The sequence below is a fragment of the Lynx canadensis genome, chromosome D4 (genome assembly GCF_007474595.2).
Source record: "Lynx canadensis isolate LIC74 chromosome D4, mLynCan4.pri.v2, whole genome shotgun sequence".
Classification (NCBI taxonomy): domain Eukaryota; kingdom Metazoa; phylum Chordata; class Mammalia; order Carnivora; family Felidae; genus Lynx; species Lynx canadensis.
The window spans coordinates 43780612-43802034 of NC_044315.2; the positions used below are offsets into that span (position 1 = coordinate 43780612).

A 21423-nucleotide genomic window follows, 5' to 3' on the forward strand; every position below is an offset into this window, starting at 1 on the left:
CTGCCTGACCCCTTTAAGGCATTTGTGTTTGCGGCCTTTCTCTACAGTTCTCCTTCTTTACAAAACTTTCAGTGACAGGTGCAACAGTAGAGAATTACACTGCTTTGTGTTGGAAAACAGGAACTGATTTTGTCCAAAATGACTTATTTTTTTCAATTTTGTAGTTCCATGACCCAGCCAGTGGAGCTGATGTTGATAATGCTTTGTAAATGGAATCTCCAAGGCCCTATTTTAAATTGCTTAAATGTAGCAAATAACTTTGATAAAACTGTACTCTCTTTGCGGTTTAAGTGAAATTTACCATTCATTCTGCATGGTTTGGAACACCAAGGAACACACAGATATTTTTGAAACTGTTAGAAATCTTTTTGTTATAGTGAGAGAACTGTGTAAACTACATTTAGCTTTATAAATTGAAGTTATTGACATTTTGTTGATGTCAATAGCATATATTCATTGAAATGTATGCCATTCTAAACAGTAGGGTGAAACTAAATGGATTCTGAAAGATTATTTTAGCAGTAGTGGAATATAAAATATAATTATTAGACTATATATCTGTTAGTTTAAAAAACTATTTTAATTTTTTTTCAAAAAATTTGAAGCTTTTTCAAAAGCTTTTGTTAATACATAGTAATTTTTACCAGAGATAGAGAAAACCATTTCATAATGATACAGAGGTCAGTTAATCAAAAAGACATAACAATTCTAAATGCTTATGCCCTTAATAATGGAACTTCAAAATACATGAAGCAAAAACTGATGAGTTGGAAAGAAAAATAGACAAATCTACAATTATAGTCAAAATTTTAATATTTTAATAATATTTGATATTTTAATATTTTAATAGTAGTATCTTCTTAATAATAGAATAAGTGGACAGAAAATCAGCAAGGATATAGTAGACTTGACCAACACTATTAACCTACTTGATTGACATTTGTAGAGGCCTCTGTCCATCAACAGTACACATGCTACAGTGCTAAAGTTCACATGGTATATTTATCAAGATAGGCCATATTCTTAGCCATAAATCCATTTTTAATAAATAAAATAATTCTAGTCATGTATAATATATTATCTGACTACAGTGGAATTAAATTAGAAATTAATAACCAAAGATTCTTGGAAAATTCCCAAGTACCACATTTGGAAACTGAAAAACATAAATAGTCCATTGGTCAAAGAAAACATTTTAGGAAAGGAAAGTTAATAAGTGTTTTGAACTGATAAAAAGAATACACAACATACATAAATTTGTTAGATGCCACTAAAACATTACTTGGTGGGATTATACCTACAATAGAGAAGAAGAAAGGTCTCAAATCAATGACCTGTTTCTACCTTAGAAACTAGAAAAAGAAGAGCAAATTAAATTCTACATAAACAGAGGAAAGGAAATAATAAAGATCAAAATAGAAATCAACGAAATATAAAACAAAAGCAAGAGAAAAATTAATGAAACAAAAAGCTTGTTCTTAAAGAAGATGAATAAAATTGATAAATTTCTAGCCAGACTGGCCAGGAAAAAAAGAAGACACAAATTACTAATACTGGAAATGAGAGAGGTGACATCACTACGTATTCTACAGATATTAAAAGTATAATAAGGAAATATGAACAACTTTGTACCAATAAATTTGATAACTTAGATGTAATGGACAAATCCCTTGAAAGACACTGCTATGTAGACTGAATGGTTGTGGCCCCCCACCCCCACCCCATTCTTATGCTGAAACCTAATCCCCAGTGTGATGATATCTGGAGGTGGGGCTTTCGGAGATATTTTGGTCATGAGGGCAAAACCCTCATGAATGGAATTAGTGCCTTTTTGGAAAGGGATCCCAGAGAGATCCCTTGCTCCCTTCTGTCATGTGAAGTTACAGGGAAGTTAACAGCCTTCTATGAACTAGGAAATCAGCGTCAGTAACAATACAATCTGCCAGTGCCTTGATCTTGGACTTCCCAGCCTCAAGAATTACGAGAAATAAATTTCTGTGTTTATAAGTCACTCAGTCTGTGATATTCGTATAGCAGCCTGCATGGACTACAACAGATGCAAACTAAGAAAGGAAGTAGGTAACCTAAATAGCCCTATATGTGTTAAAGAAATTGAATTTATGGTTAAAAACCTACCTACAAAGAAAACTCCAGACCCAAATGATTTTGCAGGTGAATGCTGCCAAACATTTAAGGAAGAAATAATACCAATTCTATACAGACTCCTCCAGAAAATTGAAGAAGAAATTCTTCCCAGCTCATTTTATGAGACTATATTACCTTGATAGCAAATCAGTTAAAAACATTACAATTAAACAACAGACCAATATCCTTCAATTAATGTATATAAAATTTCAAACAAAATTTTAACAAATATAATTCAAGAACATATAAAAGCGATAATATATCATGACCAAGTGGGGTTTATTTCAAGAATGCAGTGATTAGAAACTTGAAAATTAATCATTGTAATTCACTGTATTAAAGATAGAAAAATATATCACCTCAGTAGATGCAGAAAAAGTGTGTTATAAAGTCTAACATATCTTCCTGATAAAAGTCTCAGGAATAGAAAAGAACTTAACTTGATAAAGAGCATTTATGAAAAACCCACAAATAACATCATATTTACTGATAAAAGACTGAATACTTTCCTCATAAGATTAGGAACAAAACGAAGATGTCTACTGCCAACACTTCTCTCCTTTAAATTTTTTTAAAAAATTTATTTAAGTAATGTCTACATCTAACATGGGGCTCAAACTCAAGACCCTGAGATCAGGAGTAATGTGCTCTACTTACTGAACCAGCTAGGTGTGCCTCTTTTTACTTTTTTTTTTTTTTTTATCAAAGAAATGTGTATTAAAACAACCTCCTTATACCAATTTTACTCTAACACAGTAAACAGAACTACAATTATGATACCCCTTGGACTATAGATACATTACTGTTGCCATTGTAAATTGGTATTTTTTTTCAAAAGGCAAGAAGGTAGCATATAATAATTGGTATGCATATGTTTATATACTCTGATCTAGAAAGCTGATTTTGGAATTTACTCTGTAACTTAACTGAAGCCCAGATTAATGTGGAGAGATGCTTATTGAAGCATTCTCTTTTTTTTTTAATTGTGGTAAATATACATTACATTTATCATTTTAACCATTTGTAAGTATACACTTCAGTGGCATTAACTACACTGGCAGTGTTGTATAACCATTGTCACTACTATACCCAAATCTTTTCCATCATCTCCAGCATAAACTCTATACCCATTAAACAGTAACTCTCCATGCTCCCCTCTCCTAGCCCTGGGTAACCTCTATTTTACTTATGTCTCTATGAATTTATCTGTTCAGTGTACCTCATATAAGAACCATATAATATTTCTCCACTGTGTCTGGCTTATTTCATTTAGTTTAAGGTTTTTCAGAGTTCATCCATGTTACGGCATTTATCAAAATTCAATTCCTTTTTATGGCTGAATAGAATTCCATTGTATAGATATATTACACTATGTTTATCCATTCATTTAAAAAAATTTTTTTTTTACGTTTATTTATTTTTGAGACAGAGAGAGAGAGCATGAATGGGGGAGGGTCAGAGAGAGAGGGAGACACATAATCCGAAACAGGTTCTAGGCTCTGAGCACAGAGCCTGACGCGGGGCTCGAACTCACAGACTGCGAGATCATGACCTGAGCCGAAGTCGGATGCCCAACCGACTGAGCCACCCAGGCTCATTCATTTTTTGAGGGATATTTGGGTTGTTTTTACCATTTGATTATTGTGAAGAATGCTGCTGTGATTAATGATGCTGAGCACTTTTTCATGTGCTAATTGGTCATTTGTATATCTTCTTTGGTCAGCATTTCTCTTGAACATTGTAGTGGATGTTCTACCTCAGACAGTAAGACAAGAAAAAGAAATAAAAGACATCTATATTGCAAAGAAAGAAGTAAAATTAGTCTCTATTCGTGGACACATTATCTATGTAGAAAACTTGATGGTACCTACAAAACTCTATAACTCATAAGCAACTGTATGAAGATCAGATATACTTTGTACAAGATCAAGATATAAAAAGCAATTATACTTCTATGTAGTAGCAAAGAATAATTGGAAATTGAGTTAAGGAAACAATGTCATTTACAATAGCATTAATTATTATGTACATAAGCAAAGTCTGATGATGTGAAAGACATATGCTGTAAACTACAAAACATTGATGAGAGAAATGCAGAGATAAACCTTGTCTGTGGGTTTGAAAACTCAGTATTGACAGCCCTCCTTAAATTGACCTACAGTTTCAACACAATCCCAGTTAAAATCCTAGTAGGCTTTTATTTGGGGTAGAAATGGACCAGCTGATTCTAAAATGCTTACTGAAATGCAAAGGAGCTAGAATAGAATAGTCAAAAGCAATTTTGAAAAAGAACAGAGTTGAAGACCAACATTTCCTGATTTCAAGATTTATTATAAAGCTACAGTAATTGTGGCACCTGGGTGGCTCAGTTGGTAAAGCGTCCAACTCTTGATTTTGGCTCAGGTCATAATCTTGCAGTTCATGAGTTCAAGTCCTTTATCGGGCTCTGCACTGACAGCACAGAGCCTGTTTCTCTCTCTCCCTATTCTCCTGCTTGTGCTCTCTCTCTCAAAATAAATTAATAAATAAAGAAAAGCTACAGTAATCAAAATCATGTGGGACTGACAAATAGACAAATAGATCAGTGGAATAAAGAAACCAGAGGTGGGACACCTGGGTGACTCAGTTGGTTGAGCATCTGACTTTGGCTCAGGTCATGATCTCAGGGCTCGTGAGTTCAAGCCCCACATCAGGCTCTATGCTGACAGCTCGAAGCCTGGAGCCTGCTTCACATTCTGTCTCTTTCTCTGCCCTCCCCTACTTGTGTGTGCACTCTCTCTCTCTCTCAAAAATAAACATTAAAAAAAAAAGAATCCAGAGATACATATAAACATGTTGGGCAGTTTTTTTTTTTAAGTTTATTTATTTATTTTGAGAGAGAGGGAGGGCAATCAGAGGAGGGGCAGGGAGAGAGAGGGAGAGAGAGAATCCCAGGCAGGCCCTGTGCTGTCATTGCAGAGCCTGACGTGGGGCTCCATCCCATGAACCGTGAGATCATGACCTGAGCCTAAATCAAAGAGTCAGATGCTTAACCGACTGAGCCACCCAGGCACCCTGGGCATTTGGGTTTTGAATAAAGATACAAAAGCAATACAGTGGAGAAAAGTTAGTTTTTTCAACCAGTGGTGCTGGAAAAATTGGATATCTGTATGTAAAAAGTGGATCTTGATTCATACTGAACACCATATGTAAAAAATTAACTCAAAATGTATCATAGACCTAAATATGAAACTTGAAATTATAAAACTTTAGAGGAAAACATGGGAGAAAACCTTTGTGACCTTAGACAATGATTTCTTAAATGTCATACCACAAGCATGACCCATAGAAGAATTAGATTGGTAAATGAGACTTCATAAAAAATAAAAACTTCTGCTTTTCAAAAGGCACTATTAGAGTGAAAAGACAAGAAAATACTTGCTAAGTATATGCTTGATAAATGACTTGTCTACAGAATATATAAAGAACTTTTCAAAACTCAAGAATGGCTAACAGCCCAAGTAAAAAACAAGCTAAGATTTGAACAGAAATTTCACTGAAGAAAATTCATGGATAGAAAATAAACACATGAAAAGCTAGTTAGCATCACTAGTCATTAGAAAGATACAAATTAAAACTATAAAGTTTCACTATAGGCATGTTATAGTGTCTGTTAAAAAGACTGACCTTATACAACTTTAGAGAGGATGTGGAACGACTGGAACTCTCATAAAATGGTACACTCTAGGAAACGGTTTGGCAGTATTTTAGAATTACATATACCTAGCAGGTGATCCAGTCCTTTCCTCTTAGGAATTGACCTAAGATAAATGAAAGCATTTGTCCATAAGGCTAATATATGGGTGTTTATGATAGCTTTATTTATTTTTTTTAAGTTTATTTATTTATTTTGAGAGAGAGAGTGTGTAGGGAAAGAGATGTGTATTTTGAGAGAGAGAGAGAGAGAAAGAATTCCTAGCAGGCTCCGCACTGTCAGTGCAGAACCCATTGTGGGTCTCAAATTCACAAACCATGAGATCGTGACCTGAAGTGAAACCAAAAGTTGGACACTTAACTGACTGAGCCACCCAGATGCCCCAGACAGCTTTATTTATAATAACTCCAAACTTAAAATAACCCTATTAAGGTATTAATATTATTAATAAAGATAATATTAATAAAGGTAAATAGATAAACATTGTGGTATACTCAACAGTGGAATACTACTTAGTTATAAATAGCAATGAGGGAGGGGTACCTGGCTGGCTCAGTTGGTAGAGCATGTGACTTTGGATCTCAGAGTTGTGGGTTTGAGCCCCATTTTGGTGTAGAGATTAATTAAAAAAATATTTTTTAAATATAAAAAGGAATGAATTATTGATATAAACACAAACATGAATGAATCTCAAAATAATTATGAAAAAAGCCAGAAAAAAAAAGAATATATACTGTATGATTCCATGTGTATCAGTTCTAAAAACTATATGACAGCAGATAATTCATTGCCTATAGAGGGAGGGATAATTGCCTATAGAGGGATACAGAGGTATAAGAAAATTTGGAGTTTTGATGGGTATGTTTACTATCTTGATTGTTAATGGTTTCACAGGTATATATATTTATGAAAATTTACCAAATTTTACACTTAATATGTACATTTTATTGTGTGTAAATTATACTTAAAGTTTTTATTTTTATTTTTTAATATGAAATTTATTGTCAAATTGGTTTCCATACAACACCCAGTGCTCATCCCAACAGGTGCCCTCCTCAATGCCATCACCCACTTTCCCCTCCCTCCCACCCCCCATCAACCCTCAGTTTATTCTCAGTTTTTAAGAGTCTCTTATGGTTTGGCTGTCTCCCTCTCTAACTTTTTTTTTCCTTCCCCTCCCCCATGGTCTTCTGTTAAGTTTCTCAGGATCCACATAAGAGTGAAAACATATGGGATCTGTCTTTCTCTGTATGACTTATTTCACTTAGCATAACACTCTCCAGTTCCATCCACGTTGCTACAAATGGCTAGATTTCATTCTTTCTCATTGCCAAGTAGTATTCCATTGTATATATAAACCCAAACTTCTTTATCCATTCATCAATTGAAGAACATTTAGGCTCTTTCCATAATTTGGCTATTGTTGAAAGTGCTGCTATAAACATTGGGGTACAAGTGCCCCTATGCATCAGCACTCCTGTATCCCTTGGGTAAATTCTTAGCAGTGCTATTGCTGGGTCATAAGGTAGATCTATTTTAAATTTTTTGAGGAACCTCCGCACTGTTTTCCAGAGCGGCTACACCAGTTTGCATTCCCACCAACAGTGCAAGAGGGTTCCCATTTATCCACATCCTCTCCAGCATCTATAGTCTCCTGATTTGTTCATTTTAGCCATTCTGATTGGCATGTGGTGATATCTCAGTGTGGTTTTCATTTGTATTTCCCTGATGAGGAGTGACGTTGAGCATCTTTTCATGTGCCTGTTGGCCATCTGGATGTCTTCTGTAGAGAAGTGTCTATTCATGTCTTCTGCCCATTTCTTCACTGGATTATTTGTTTTTCAGATGTGGAGTTTGGTGAGTTCTTTATATATTTTGGATACTAACTCTTTGTCCAATATGTCATTTGCAAATATCTTTTCCCATTCCGTTGGTTGCCTTTTAGTTTTGATTGTTTCCTTTGCAGTGCAGAAGCTTTTTATCTTGATGAGGTCCCAATAGTTCATTTTTGCTTTTAATTCCTTTGCCTTTGGAGATGTGTCAAGTAAGAAATTGCTGCAGCTGAGGTCAGAGAGGTTTTTTTCCTGCTTTCTCCTCTAGGGGTTTGATGGTTTCCTGTCTCACATTCAGGTCGTTCATCCATTTTGAGTTTATTTTTGTGAATGGTGTAAGAAAGTGGTCTAGTTTCATTCTTCTGCATGTTGCTGTCCAGTTCTCCCAGCACCATTTGTTAAAGAGACTGTCTTTTTTCCATCGGATATTCTTTCCTGCTTTGTCAAAGATTAGTTGGCCATACATTTGTGGGTCCAATTCTGGAGTCTCTATTCCATTGGTCTGTGTGTCTGTTTTTGTGCCAATACCATGCTGTCTTGATGATTATAGCTTTGTAGTAGACGCTAAAGTCTGGGATTGTGATGCCACCCGCTTTGGTTTTCTTCTTCAATATTACTTTGGCTATTTGCGGTCTTTTGTGGGTGCATATAAACTTTAGGATAGCTTGTTCTAGCTTCGAGAAGAATGCTGATGCAATTTTGATTGGGATTACATTGAATGTGTAGATTGCTTTGGGTAGTATTGACATTTTAACAATATTTATTCTTCCAATCCATGAGCACAGAATGTTTTTCCATTTCTTTGTATCTTCTTCAATTTCTTTCATAAGCTTTCTATAGTTTTCAGCATACAGATCTTTTACATCTTTGGTTAGGTTTATTCCTAGGTATTTTATGCTTCTTGGTGCAATTGTGAATGGGATCAGTTTCTTTTTGTCTTTCTGTTGCTTCATTATTAGTGTATAAGAATGCAACTGATTTCTGTACATTGATTTTGTATCCTGTGACTTTGCTGAATTTATGTATCAGTTCTAGCAGACTTTTGGTGGAGTCTGTTAGGTTTTCCATGTATAGTATCATGTCATCTGCAAAAAGTGAAAGCTTGACTTCATCTTTGCCAATTTTGATGCCTTTGACTTCCTTTTGTTGTCTGATTGCTGATGCTAGAACTTCCAACAGTATGTTAAACAACAGCAGTGAGAGTGGACATCCCTGTCATGTTCCTGATCTCAGTGGGAAGGCTCTCAGTTTTTCCCCATTGAGGATGATATTAGTGGTGAGCTTTTCATAAATGGCTTTTATGATGTTGAAGTATATTCCTTCTAGCCCAACTTTCTCGGGAGTTTTTATTAAGAAAGGATGCTAAATTTTGTCAAATGCTTTTTCTGCATCGATTGACAGGATCATATGGTTCTTTTCTTTTATTAATGTGATGTATCACATTGATTGATTTGCAAATATTGAATCAGCCCTGCAGCCCAGGAATGAATCCCACTTGATCATGGTGAATAATTCTTTTTATATGCTGTTGAATTCGATTTGCTAGTATCTTGTTGGGAATTTTTGCTTCCATATTCATCAGGGATATTGGCCTGTCGTTCTCTTTTTTTTTTTTGCTGGGTCTCTGTCTGGTTTGGGAATCAAAGTAATGCTGGCTTCATAGAATGAGTCTGGAAGTTTTCCTTCCCTTTCTATTTTTTGGAACAGCTTGAGAAGGATAGGTATTATCTCTGCTTTCAATGTCTGGTAGAATTCCTCTGAGAAGCCATCTGGTCCTGGACTCTTATTTGTTGGGAGATTTTTGATAACTGATTCAACTTCTTCACTGGTTATGGGTCTGTTCAAATACTCTATTTCTTCCTGTTTGAGTTTTGGAAGTGTGTGGGTGCTTAGGAATTTGTCCATTTCTTACAGGTTGTCCAGTTTGTTGGCATATAATTTTTCATAGTATTCCCTGATAATTGCTTGTACTTCTGAGGAATTGGTTGTAATAATTCCATTTTTATTCATGATTTTATCTATTTGGCTCCTCTCCCTTTTCTTTTTGAGAAGCCTGGCTAGGGGTTTATCAATTTTGTTTATTTTTTCAAAAAACTGACTCTTGGTTTCATTGATCTGCTCTACTGTTTTTTTTAGATTCTATATTGTTTATTTCTGCTCTGATCTTTATTATTTCTCTTCTTCTGCTGGGTTTGGGGTGTCTTTGCTGTTCTGCTTCTATTTCTTCTAGGTGTGCTGTTAGATTTTGTATTTGGGATTTTTCTTATTTCTTGAGATAGCCCTGGATTGCAATGTATTTTCCTCTCAAGACTGCCTTCTCTTCATCCTAAAGCGTTTGGATTGTTGTATTTTCATTTTCATTTGTTTCCATATATTTTTAAATTTCTTCTCTAATTGCCTGGTTGGCCCATTCATTCTTTAGTAGGGTGTTCTTTAACCTTTGGAGGTTTTCCAGACTTTTTCCTGTGGTTGATTTCAAGTTTCATAGCATTGCGGTCTGAAAGTGTGCATGGTATGATCTCAATTCTTTTATACTTAAGAAGGCCTGTTTTGTGACCCAGTATGTGATCTATCTTGGAGAATGTTCCATGTGTACTCAAGAAGAAAGCATATTCTATTGCTTTGGGATGCAGAGTTCTAAATATATCTGTCAAGTCCATCTGATCCAATGTACCATTCAGGGCCCTTATTTCTTTATTGATGCTGTGTCTAGTTGATCTATCCATTGTTGTAAGTGGAGTATTAAAGTCCCCTGCAATTACCACATTCTTATCAATAAGGTTGCTTATGTTTGTGATTAAATGTTTTATATATTTGGGGGCTCCTGTATTTGGTGCATAGATATTTATAATTTTAAAAAGCACATAAAATCCATGGAAATACTTAAAACTGCAGAAGCTTAATTTTATTTTTAGAGGTGCCAAATTTAGAGATTATAGAAAGAAGTCTTGACTCAGCGTTCATATTCTCTGGGTTTCTACCATATAGTACCTAAGTCTCAATGTGTGTTTTATATAATTTTGTCTTCTTTGGTTACAGTTTTTTATGCTCTGTTTGGTATTTATGTATGAAATATTTAATGATTCCTAAACTTCCTTAGTTTACATGGTGTTTCCAGAAAGTTTCTTAGCCAGAAGGAACAGACCCCTAACTGGATTAAGAGACTAGTTTGATTATATTTATTACCGTTACCTCTATTTTTTTGTCTTAGATCTTGACTTAATTCATGATGAACTCAATTCATTTGTTTAAATGTGGTTAGCTCTAGGAATTCTGTAACCTAAAAGAGAATGATTTCTGAGGCTCCTGAATGGCTCAGTTGGTTAAGCATCCAACTCTTGGTTTCTGCTCAGGTCATGATCTCACAGTTCGTGAGTTCAAGCCCTGCATCAGGCTCTGTGCTAACAGTGTGCAGTCTGCTTGGAGTTCTTTCTCTCTCCCTGTCTCTGTGCCCTTTCCTCCCTCCCTCTCTCCCGCCTGCCTGCCCGCCCTCTCTCTCTCTTTCAAAACAAATAAATAAACATTAAAAAAAAAAAGATCTTTCTTAAAAAAAAAAAAGAATGATTTCTTAAATGGTCTGAATATTGTTCATTAAGTGCATTTTGCTGAAAGCAGAGCACCATAGCCCAACTCTGACACTTTAATAATTCTTAACAGAGCCTCGGCACATGAAAGGATCATAGTTGCCTTGTAAATGAATTGATGTTGTAAACTTGTATTTTATAGGAGGTAAAAACTGACAACATGATACCAAAACAGGCTTCTTCTATAGAATGACAACAATTTGATTATAAATCCAACTGGAAAGTATGCTAGTTGATCACTGTTAACTCAGGAGTATTTTAATTTTAATGAGTCAAGATAAAGTATTTTCTTTAATTGACGTCTTTTTTCCTTTTTTCCTTTTGTAGGAAATACAATAGCAGCCATGATAGAAGACAAAGGGCCAAGAGTGACTGACTACTTTGTTGTGGCAGGTCTCACTGACACATCTACTCTTTTGGATCAAGAAATAAATCGTTTAGATACTAAGTCAACTGGGCCTAAAGCTCCAATTACAGACATTGCAGTTATTAACAAATCTGCTGGGGAGACAGTACCTGAAGGTTACACCTGTGTTGAAGCCACTCCATCAGCTCTCCAAGCAAATTTGAACTATGGAAGTCTGAAAAGCCCCGAACTTTTCCTCTGTTATAAGAGAGCAAGAGACAAACCACCCCTTACCGACATTGGGTATGGTGACTTATTTTCTTTTGCTATAGTGAAGGAAATAACACTATTTAAGGTGCATGGGAATAGAAATTTGAATTTTTTGATAGTTCTATTATTTGTTACTTCAGGATCAAGTTAGTAAGATATTACATATCTCTATCCACGCTTACTGAATTTCTCTGCATTGTACTTGAATCATGAGATCATTTCCTTTCAAAAGCATATTGAAATGAAGGCATTAGAGCCTGAAATGTGATTCCATTTCTGTTGTACTTATCAGATAAGCTTATTAATTAAACATAAAAGAACAAGAAGGTATAATAAAAGATTATATTTTTAAGGAGCTACTTGGGTTATGTGGTGAAGTTTTGTGAAGCCCTGAACTCATTTAACAAAGGAGCATTCCTGTTTTAAAAAATGTAATTGTGTTGTGTGGTTTTAAATGCCAGGAGGGGGGAGGTATTTACCATTTAGAGTGAGTGTAGTGGTTATGAGGTATTAGTATCTAGTCCACAGCCAGGGAAATACATTCTTTGTAAAAACTTTTATCCCAAAAATGTCTACATTGACTCTTTTGTAAACAAGCTATGTTTTTATTTTTATTTATTTTTTTTTCAACGTTTATTTATTTTTGGGACAGAGAGAGACAGAGCATGAACGGGGGAGGGGCAGAGAGAGAGGGAGACACAGAATCGGAAACAGGCTCCAGGCTCTGAGCCATCAGCCCAGAGCCCGACGCGGGGCTCGAACTCACGGACCGCGAGATCGTGACCTGGCTGAAGTCGGACGCTTAACCGACTGCGCCACCCAGGCGCCCCAAGCTATGTTTTTAGAATACCTATAATACTTGTCATGTATACATGTCATTTATTAAGCTGTTCTGTTTATTACAATTATCCTCAGTTACTTAAAACATACAGGTATTTGAGAACATCTTAGGAAGTTTGGGATCAGCTTGTCCATTTATGCAAAACATGAAGTCAGAATTTGGTGGGGATTGCATTTAATCTATAGATCAATTTAGGGAGTACTGCCACTTTTATACCACTAAGCTTTCTAACTTTTGAATGTGAGATCTCTTTCCCTTTATTTAGGTCTTTAATTTCTTTCAGCAGTGTTTTGTAGTTTTTAGTGTATGAGTCTTTCACCTCCTTGATTAATTTTATTCCTACATATTCTTTTGGGTTCCATTAAAAATGGTATTTTTTTTTTAATTTCCTTTTTGGATTATTCATTGCTGTTATATACGAACACAGCTGAATTTTAATTTTATATGTTAATCTTATACCCTACAACTTTGATGAATTTGTTAGCTCTCATAGCTTTCTTTTGGATATTTGGGGATTTTTTTAATACATAGGGTCATTTCATCTGTAAGTAGAGCTAGTTTTTCCTGCTCCCTTTGCAGTTTGTTGTATTTTCTCCCTTGTCTTACTGCTCTGGTTAGAACTTACAGTACAGTGTGGAATAGCAGTAGCGGAAAAGGCACCTATGTCTTATTCCTGATCTAAGGTGGGAAGCTTTCAGTCTTTCACTATTGAATATGGTGTTAGGTGTGGGTTTTTCATAAATGCCATTTATCATGTTAAGAAAGGTTCCTTCTACTTCTGATTTTATGAGAGATTTTATCATGAAAGTGTGTTGCATTTTTTCAGATGCCTTTTCTGTGTTAATTGAGATCATGCAGATATTTATTTCCTTCTTTCTATTGTGATGTATTACATTGACTTTTTATGTCAAATCTCTTAATATAATCACAATACCACACCGTAAAAATGATTATTTAATATCATCATACGTCCAAATTTCCCTGATTGTCCCATGGAGTTGTTCTTTTTGTTTGTTTGTTTGTTTGTTTGTTTGTTTTTTAAATGGTTGCTACTTTTTCTGTTAATAGTTGTGCAGATATTAAGAAAGGTAGTGAGCTGTTCCATTTGGCCACTGCTTGGTTGTACTCATCACCTCCTCTACTTTTGCAGTAGAGCTCTGGTGAAATGGTCCTAAGGTCCTCGCTATGTTCAAATTTCCAAAGTCAGAGGATGATTTGTCCTTATCTTACTTGACCTTTATGTAGCATCTGTTTAACTTCTTAGTATTGGCCACCCTGTTTAGCTTCTGTGATTTTCCTTCAAGTCAATACAGTTAGGATGGTGGTCATACAACTTTATATATTAAGCACAGGAGCCAGGTGGTTGAGAAATGATTGGAATTTGATCAATAGAGGCTTTTTTTTGAAAGCTTGACTTTAAGAGAAGATAGTACTGGGCCTTGCTGTTCAAGATGTAGTCCTTGAACCAGTATCATCTGTAGGGCTTGGGAACATGTTAGAAATTCAGAATCTCAGGCACTGCCCCAGACCTACTGAATCAGAATCTATATTTTCTCAAAATTCCTAGAAGCAGCAGTTGAGGATACCTGGGGGGATGAGGCAATACGGAGTCATGGGCTGTTTTTTACCTTTCTTCCAGGGGATAACCTTGAACATCTTTATTTGAAGGGGAGAAACCAATGGAAAAGAAAGGGTTGAAAATATAGGAATGAGGATATATTAGAATAAAATTCTGAAACAGATTGAAGGGATAATGTCAACAGCATAGGTGATTGGATTAGCCTTTAATGGGAGGGACTTTTGAGAATGGGCAAGGGGGTTAAATGGGTAGAAACATAAGTTATTGGTTCTGGGGGAGTAATTCAGGACATGTAATGGTTTTACTGTCAGTGCTTTTCATTTTCTGTATGATTTTATTAAGATAGGTAATAGCTATAGAAGGATGGGTATAGGGTAAAATTTTGGCAATATTCATGTCAGTTGAAGGGAATCAAGCCAGGGACATAACATGTTTCAGGCCTCACTGTTCACTGTCAGCCAGTTATTCTTAAAGGCCATCTTTTCATATCCTTTTCTTCATACCGGCCCCCCACTCCCATACAATTGTAATTGAAAGGATGTGAATCTTTCAGAGATTGTTGTTGCTTGTGGTTCAGGGGCACAACTTAAAAATAAAATGATGACTTAGATAATTATACTTACATACTTTCAGGTTGCAAGTGGCTCTTTCATACATATCTAGGCTTGTTATGGTAGTTTATTAATCCAGGTTTGCTAGAGTGTAGGTTGAATTGTCTTTTAGTTAATCATAATTGTAAATTTTTCTTTCCAGATCAAATAATTGTGGGGTGCCTGGGTGGCTCAGTGGGTTGAATGTCCAACTCTTGGTTTCAGCTCAGGTCATCTGTTGCTGTGGGCTGAGCATGGAGCCTGCTTGGGATTCTCTCTCTCTCTCTCTCTCTCTCTCTCTCTCTCTCTGTCTTTCTCTCTCTCTCTTACTTGCTCTCCTGCCACTCCTCCACCCCCGATATGTGTGTGTGTGTGTGTGTGTGTGTGTGTGTGTGTATATATTAATATCTGGTGACTGAAATATTTTGACCTGTCTGCCCCACCTTCCATTTAAGCACACTAGTGAGGTTTGGAAAGCCTATGGCCACTACAAAGGCAGGTACCTAGTTCATTCAACTGTTCATTCATTCATTCATGAAATACTCTTGTCAAACTTCTGACCTTTTTGCCTTCTAAAAACTGAGATGAGCTATTTATTAAAACTAATTGTTTTTTTTTCTGGAAAAAATTAAGTTAAAGTATGTAAGATCTGATAATCCCCTGTAATATCAAATACTCTATAAAGTATGATTTAAATAGTACAGTATATTATCTTATGTGTCAGATGTGTGTATTAAGATGAAGAATCACAGACTACTGTATACAGTCCTTATCTTCCTCTACTTATCAGATTCATTGACTTTCAAATGAATTTTTCTCCAGCACTTTTGTTTTTTTTTTTGAAAATTTTCAAACATACAGAAAAGTTAATTGAATATTATAATAAATACCAGTATCCTTTCTTCCTGAATGATAGACTATATAATATAATGAATAGTATACTTTCTACCTAGTTTCAACAAATTAATGTTTTTCCATATTTTTGCTAAACTACTTGAAAGGAGGCTGGAGATACCATGACAATTCTCCCATGAATGCTTCAGTGTGCATCCCTTAAGACATGCTCCTGTATAACAATGGTATATAGAAAATTAATAATTCTGTCATATTTTCAATATCTGTTCCCTATCCAAATATTCACAATTATCCCAAGAATATCTTTTACAACCTTTAAAAAAAAAATATTCAGGGTCCTGTCATCGTTTATCCATTGCATTTGGTTATTTATTTATTTATTTATTTATTTAATCCATTGCATTTGGTTATAATGCCTCTTTAGTCTCTTTATCTCCCCAACATTTTAGTATTACGTATTGACATTTTGAAGAGTCTTGGCCAGTTGTCTTATAGAATGCCCCCCACACTACTCGGTTGGTTGAGCGTCCATCTCTTGGTTTCAGCTCAGGTCATGACCTCACGGTCTGTGGGTTCGAGCCCTGCCTTGGACTCTGTGCTGGCAGTGCAGAGACCGCTTGGCATTTTCTCTCCCTTTCTCTCTGCCCCTCCCTCACTCACATGCATGCTCTCTCTCTAAAAACAAATTTAAAAAAACTTTGAAAAGAAGTTTTAGAATGCCTCACAGTCCAGATTTATCTGATTCTTTCCTCATTATGTTGTTTAATTTGTTACCTTATCATCAGTATTTCCTATCAGTTAGATGTGAGTTTCAAAGCCTAATTTAAATTTATGTTAAATATTTTTGGCAAGAATACTTACAGGTAGTGCTGACACCAGGACAGCAGGTAGTGACAGACTGTCCCATAATTAGTGATATTAAGTTCAGTCACTTAAGTTAAGATGGTAATTGGGGCGCCTGGGTGGCTTAGTCAAGCATCTGACTTCGGCTCAGGTCATGATCTCGCAGTCCGTGAGTTCAAGCCCCTCGTCAGGCTCTGTGCTGACAGTTCAGAGCCTGGAGCCTGTTTCAGATTCTGTGTCTCCCTCTTTCTCTCTCCTCCCCCGCTCATGCTCTGTCTCTCTCTTCTCAAAAATAAATAAACGTTAAAAAAAATTAAAAAAAAGAGATGGTAATTGCCACATACCTATGGTAAAGGCATTTTTATTTTCTTTGTTATTTGTGGAGTTGTGGGCATTGTTTAAATATCTTGTTCCTTGCTCTTTTACACTTCTCATTTTTTAGCATCCATTGATCATTATTTGAATTAGATCTTGCATGGGTGGGTTGGTGGGGGATGTAAAATGAGACTTTTCTAATTCTGTCATTTAAAAAATAAAATTTTTAACTCATTTTTCTTGAAGAGATTGAGTGGAGAGCTTTCTTATTCTCTCTTGTTTTTTTATTGTTTCAAGAATAATTAAAACTATGGATTTTAATTTATTCCATGTGATAACAATCTATTCCAGTCCTTATTCGGTTTGCTCAAATTGTCCCAGGTTTGGCCAGTGGGATCCCTTTCCAGCTGACTGCTTTGTCAATCAAAATCTAGAGCTATTTGTATTCATTGTTACTGAGGTGTCTATTTTTATCTCTATTTTTTAAATCATGAGTTCATATTAACATTTCAAGATCAAATTTAACATTAAAGAACGTTTTCTTAACTCATTTTGGATTGTATCTTGTTTCTCTTACACCTAAAATCTTGGTTCTTAAATCATAAACATGTTACTTATTGCTTTATCTTATATACATAATTTCAAAATTACAATATCGCTATTACTACCAATAGTAAACCTGTTTACTGAGTTCTTGCCCCTAGAATAAGACCCATCAAGCATTTACAGAGTACTTACTGTGTTAAAAAATTATATGAAATAGTATTTTTTTAAGTTTATTTTTTTATTTTGAGAGAGAGGAAGAGAGAGAGAATCCCAAGTAGGCTCCACACTGTCAGCGTGGAGCCCGATGCAGGGCTCGAACTCATGAACTGTGAGATCATGACCTGAGCCAAAATCAAGAATCAGATGGATGCATAACCAACTGAGCCACCCAGGTGCCCCATGAAATAGTATTTCTTATATGGTTATGTTACCAATTTGCTATGCAGTTAGGTTCATCTGTTTCTATTTGTGTTTCATTTGTTTAAAAAATTTTTTCTCTTAATATGGAAAATGTAATAGTTCAAAACATGTAAAAAGCTATATTTAGGGAAATAATGCTTCAGTCTTTATTTTCTCTACTTTCTTCTCTATACTTTCTGCCCTCCCTTTCTCTGTTAATGTAGTTTCTGATTTATCCTTTTACTGTGTGTTTTTACAAACATAAAAAGGATTTTTAATTCTTCCTCTTAAACAAAATATAAATTCTGTGGTCACTATTTTAAACTTTGTTTTTTTCACCCAACAGTGTATTTCCATATCTGAACATGGAAATCTTTCTCATTCTTTTTTTATAGCTCTATAGTACTTATTTCTGTGGATGTATATACTTTGTTCATCCAAACCTCTATTGATGGACATTTGGGTTCTGTCCAGTCTTGTGCTATTACAAGAATGCTTTAGTGAATAACTGTGCATATATTATTACATATTTGTGGAAGTATATTTTCAGGTAGCCCTAAAAGGGAATTGCTGGGATAAAAGATAAATGCATTCATAATTTTGTTAAATGTTCCCAAATTTCTCTCCATTGTGTCCCATCATTTTATTCTCCCACAATCAGTATATGTAAGTGCTGCTTTCCCTATAGTCCCATCCACAAAATACGGGATCAAATTTTTGAATTTTTGTCAGTCTCATAGTCAAGAAATGATGTGTCAGAGTAATTTTAATGAGATTAAGCATTTTTCATATGTTTAAAGACCATATCTTTTTAGAAACGGTTTTGGCTTCTTTTTTGATACATATGTATTTGTTGTTTTTTTTAAAGGACATTTTTATGTATTAGAAAGGTAAACTTTTTGTGAAATAAGTCTCCAAATGTTTTCTCCAAGTTTATAATTTGTCTTTTGACTTGTGTTTTTTGTCATGTAAAGTTTATTTGATGAAGTTTATTACTCCTCTTTATTGCTTCTAGATTTTGAGTCATAGTTACACTTTTCCCACTGCTAGGTTTTCTTTCTTTTTATATTTTATTTTAGAGGTGTGTGTGAGCAGGGAAGAAGGGCAGAGGGGGAGAGAGAGAATCTTCAGCAGGCTCCATGCTCCGTGCAGGGCTGGACATGGGGCTCGATCCCACCTCCCTGGGATCATGGCCTGAGCCGAAATCAAGAGTCGGACGCTCAACCAATTGAGCCACCTAGTTTCCCCTGATTTTCTTTTAGTACTGGTATGGTTTCATTCTTGACATTTATCTCTGTGATCCATTGGGAGCTTTTTCTGGTGTACAGTGTGAAGTACAGATAGAATTTTTTTCCCCAAAATGGCAATTCAGTTATTCAAGCACTGCTTATTAAATTAAAAAAGGTCCATCTTGGGGCACCTGGGTGGCTCAGTCGGTTGAGCGGCCGACTTCGGCTCAGGTCACGATCTCGCGGTCCGTGAGTTCGATCCCCGCGTCGGGCTCTGTGCTGACAGCTCAGAGCCTGGAGCCTGTTTCAGATTCTGTGTCTCCCTCTCTCTGCCCCTCCCCCGTTCATGCTCTGTCTCTCTCTGTCTCAAAAATAAACAAACATTAAAAAAAAAAAATTAAAATAAAAAGGTCCATCTTTCCAGCAGTATTTTGAGATGTCACCATTATCATACTAGATTATTTTTGTGTTCGTTCTTTCTGTTTAGTGATTTGCTAATACTATCCTGATTTAAATATAGAGGCTTTTTATTTTAATATTTAGTTGGGTTCTAACAGCTTCATTGACGTATATAATTCAGATATCACACAATTCAACCATCTCAAGTGTAGAATTTATTGGTCTTTAGTATATTCACAGATTTGTGCAGCTGTCATCCCAGCCAATTTTAGAATATTTCATCACCCTAAAAGGAAACTCCATATTCATTAGTAGTCACTCTCTGCTACCCCTTTCTACTCTCTAGCCCTAGGCAACTACTAGTTTACTTTCTGTCTCTATAGACATGCCTATTCTGCACATTTCCTATAAATGGAATCATACTACATGTGGCCTTTGTTGATAGGGTTCATGGATTTGTGCCACATGTTAGTACTTCATTGCTTTTTATTGCTGAACAATATTCTGTTATATGGGTGTGCCACATTCTATGCATCTATTCCTTAGTTGATGTTTGATTGTTTCCACTTTTTGGCTGTTATGAATAATGCTGTTAAATGTGTATTTGTGTACCAGTATTTGTGCAGATGTATGTTTTCATTTCTTTTGGGTATATACCTGGGAGTAGACTTGCTGAGTCATACAGAAGCTCCATGTTTAAACCCTTTGAGGAACTGTCAGACTGTTTTCCAAAGCAGTTGATTCCCACCATCTTGGTATAAGGATTCTACTTTCTCTACACTCTCACCTTACCAATTTGTAATTATCTGTCTTTTTGATTATAGTCTTCCCAGTGTATATGAAGTGTTATTGTGGCTTTGATTTGTAATTCCCTAATGGCTAATATGGTGAGCATCTGTTCATGTTTTCAGCCGTATCTTCTTTGGGCAAATGCCTATTTAGATTCTTTGCCCACTTAAAAAAAGAAAAACTGTTTTATTTTAAAATAATTTTAGTTTTACAGAAGAGTTGTTAAGGATAAGACAGAGAATGGGGGGCCTGGGTGGCTTAGTCGGTTAAGAGTCTGACTTCAGCTCAGGTCATGATCTCATAGTTCATGAGTTCGAGCCCTGCATGGGCTCTGTGCTGACAGCTCAGAGCCTGGGGCCTGCTTCGAATTCTGTGTCTCCCTCTTTCTATGCTCCTCCCCCGCTCATGCTCTGTCTCTCTCTGTCTCCTTCAAAAATAAATAAAAACATTAAAAAAAAAAAAAGGATAGTACAGAGAATTTCCATATATTCTTTGTCAGTCCTATATCCATTTTAAATTGTTATTTATCTCTATATTGATTTGTAAGAGTTCTTTACATATTCTGGAAAGATTTCTCTAATTAGATACATGATTTGCAAATATTTTCTCACATTCTGTCCATTGTCTTTTCACTTTCTTGGTGGTATCACTTGTGGCATGGAAGTTTTTTATTTTGATAAAGTCCAGTTTTTTAAAATTTTTTCTTTTGTCACTTGTGCTTTTGGTATCCTATATAAGAAGGCTTTGTAGAATTCAAGGTCACAAATTTTTATTTTTTTTAATAAATTTTACAGTTTTTTGTCTAACAGTTTTGTCATTCTAGCTCTCACATTTAAGTGTTTGATCCATTTCTTATATGTAGTATAAGGAAGGGATTCAACTTCTTTTTCTTTTGCATTTGATACCCAGTTGTTCCAGCACCATTTGTTGAAAAGACTGTTTTCTTCCTATTGAATTATCTTGGCACTCTTGTCAGAATCAGTTGACTGTAAATGTATGGGTTTAATTCTGCACTTCCCATGCCATTCCATTGGTCTATATGTTTACCTTTATGGGGGCACCACACTGCTGATGACTAGATTTATAGTAACTTTTGAAATGGGAGAGTGTGAGTCCTCCAACTTTGTTCTTTTTTTTTTTTTTTTTTTTAACGTTTATTTATTTTTG

At 35.4% G+C, this 21423-nt stretch overlaps 1 protein-coding gene across 4 annotated transcripts in view; it reads left to right on the forward strand.

Moving 5' to 3' along the window:
- DENND4C (DENN domain containing 4C) overlaps window positions 1-21423 on the forward strand; it is a 119541-nt gene that overhangs the window by 21217 nt on the left and 76901 nt on the right. For all 4 annotated transcript variants that reach the window (XM_030292749.1, XM_030292751.1, XM_030292750.1 and 1 more), the window contains exon 2: window positions 11583-11904. In XM_030292749.1, the coding sequence (XP_030148609.1) occupies window positions 11600-11904 (305 nt within the window). In that variant the 5' untranslated portion in view covers window positions 11583-11599. The remainder of the gene's footprint in view (window positions 1-11582; window positions 11905-21423) is intronic.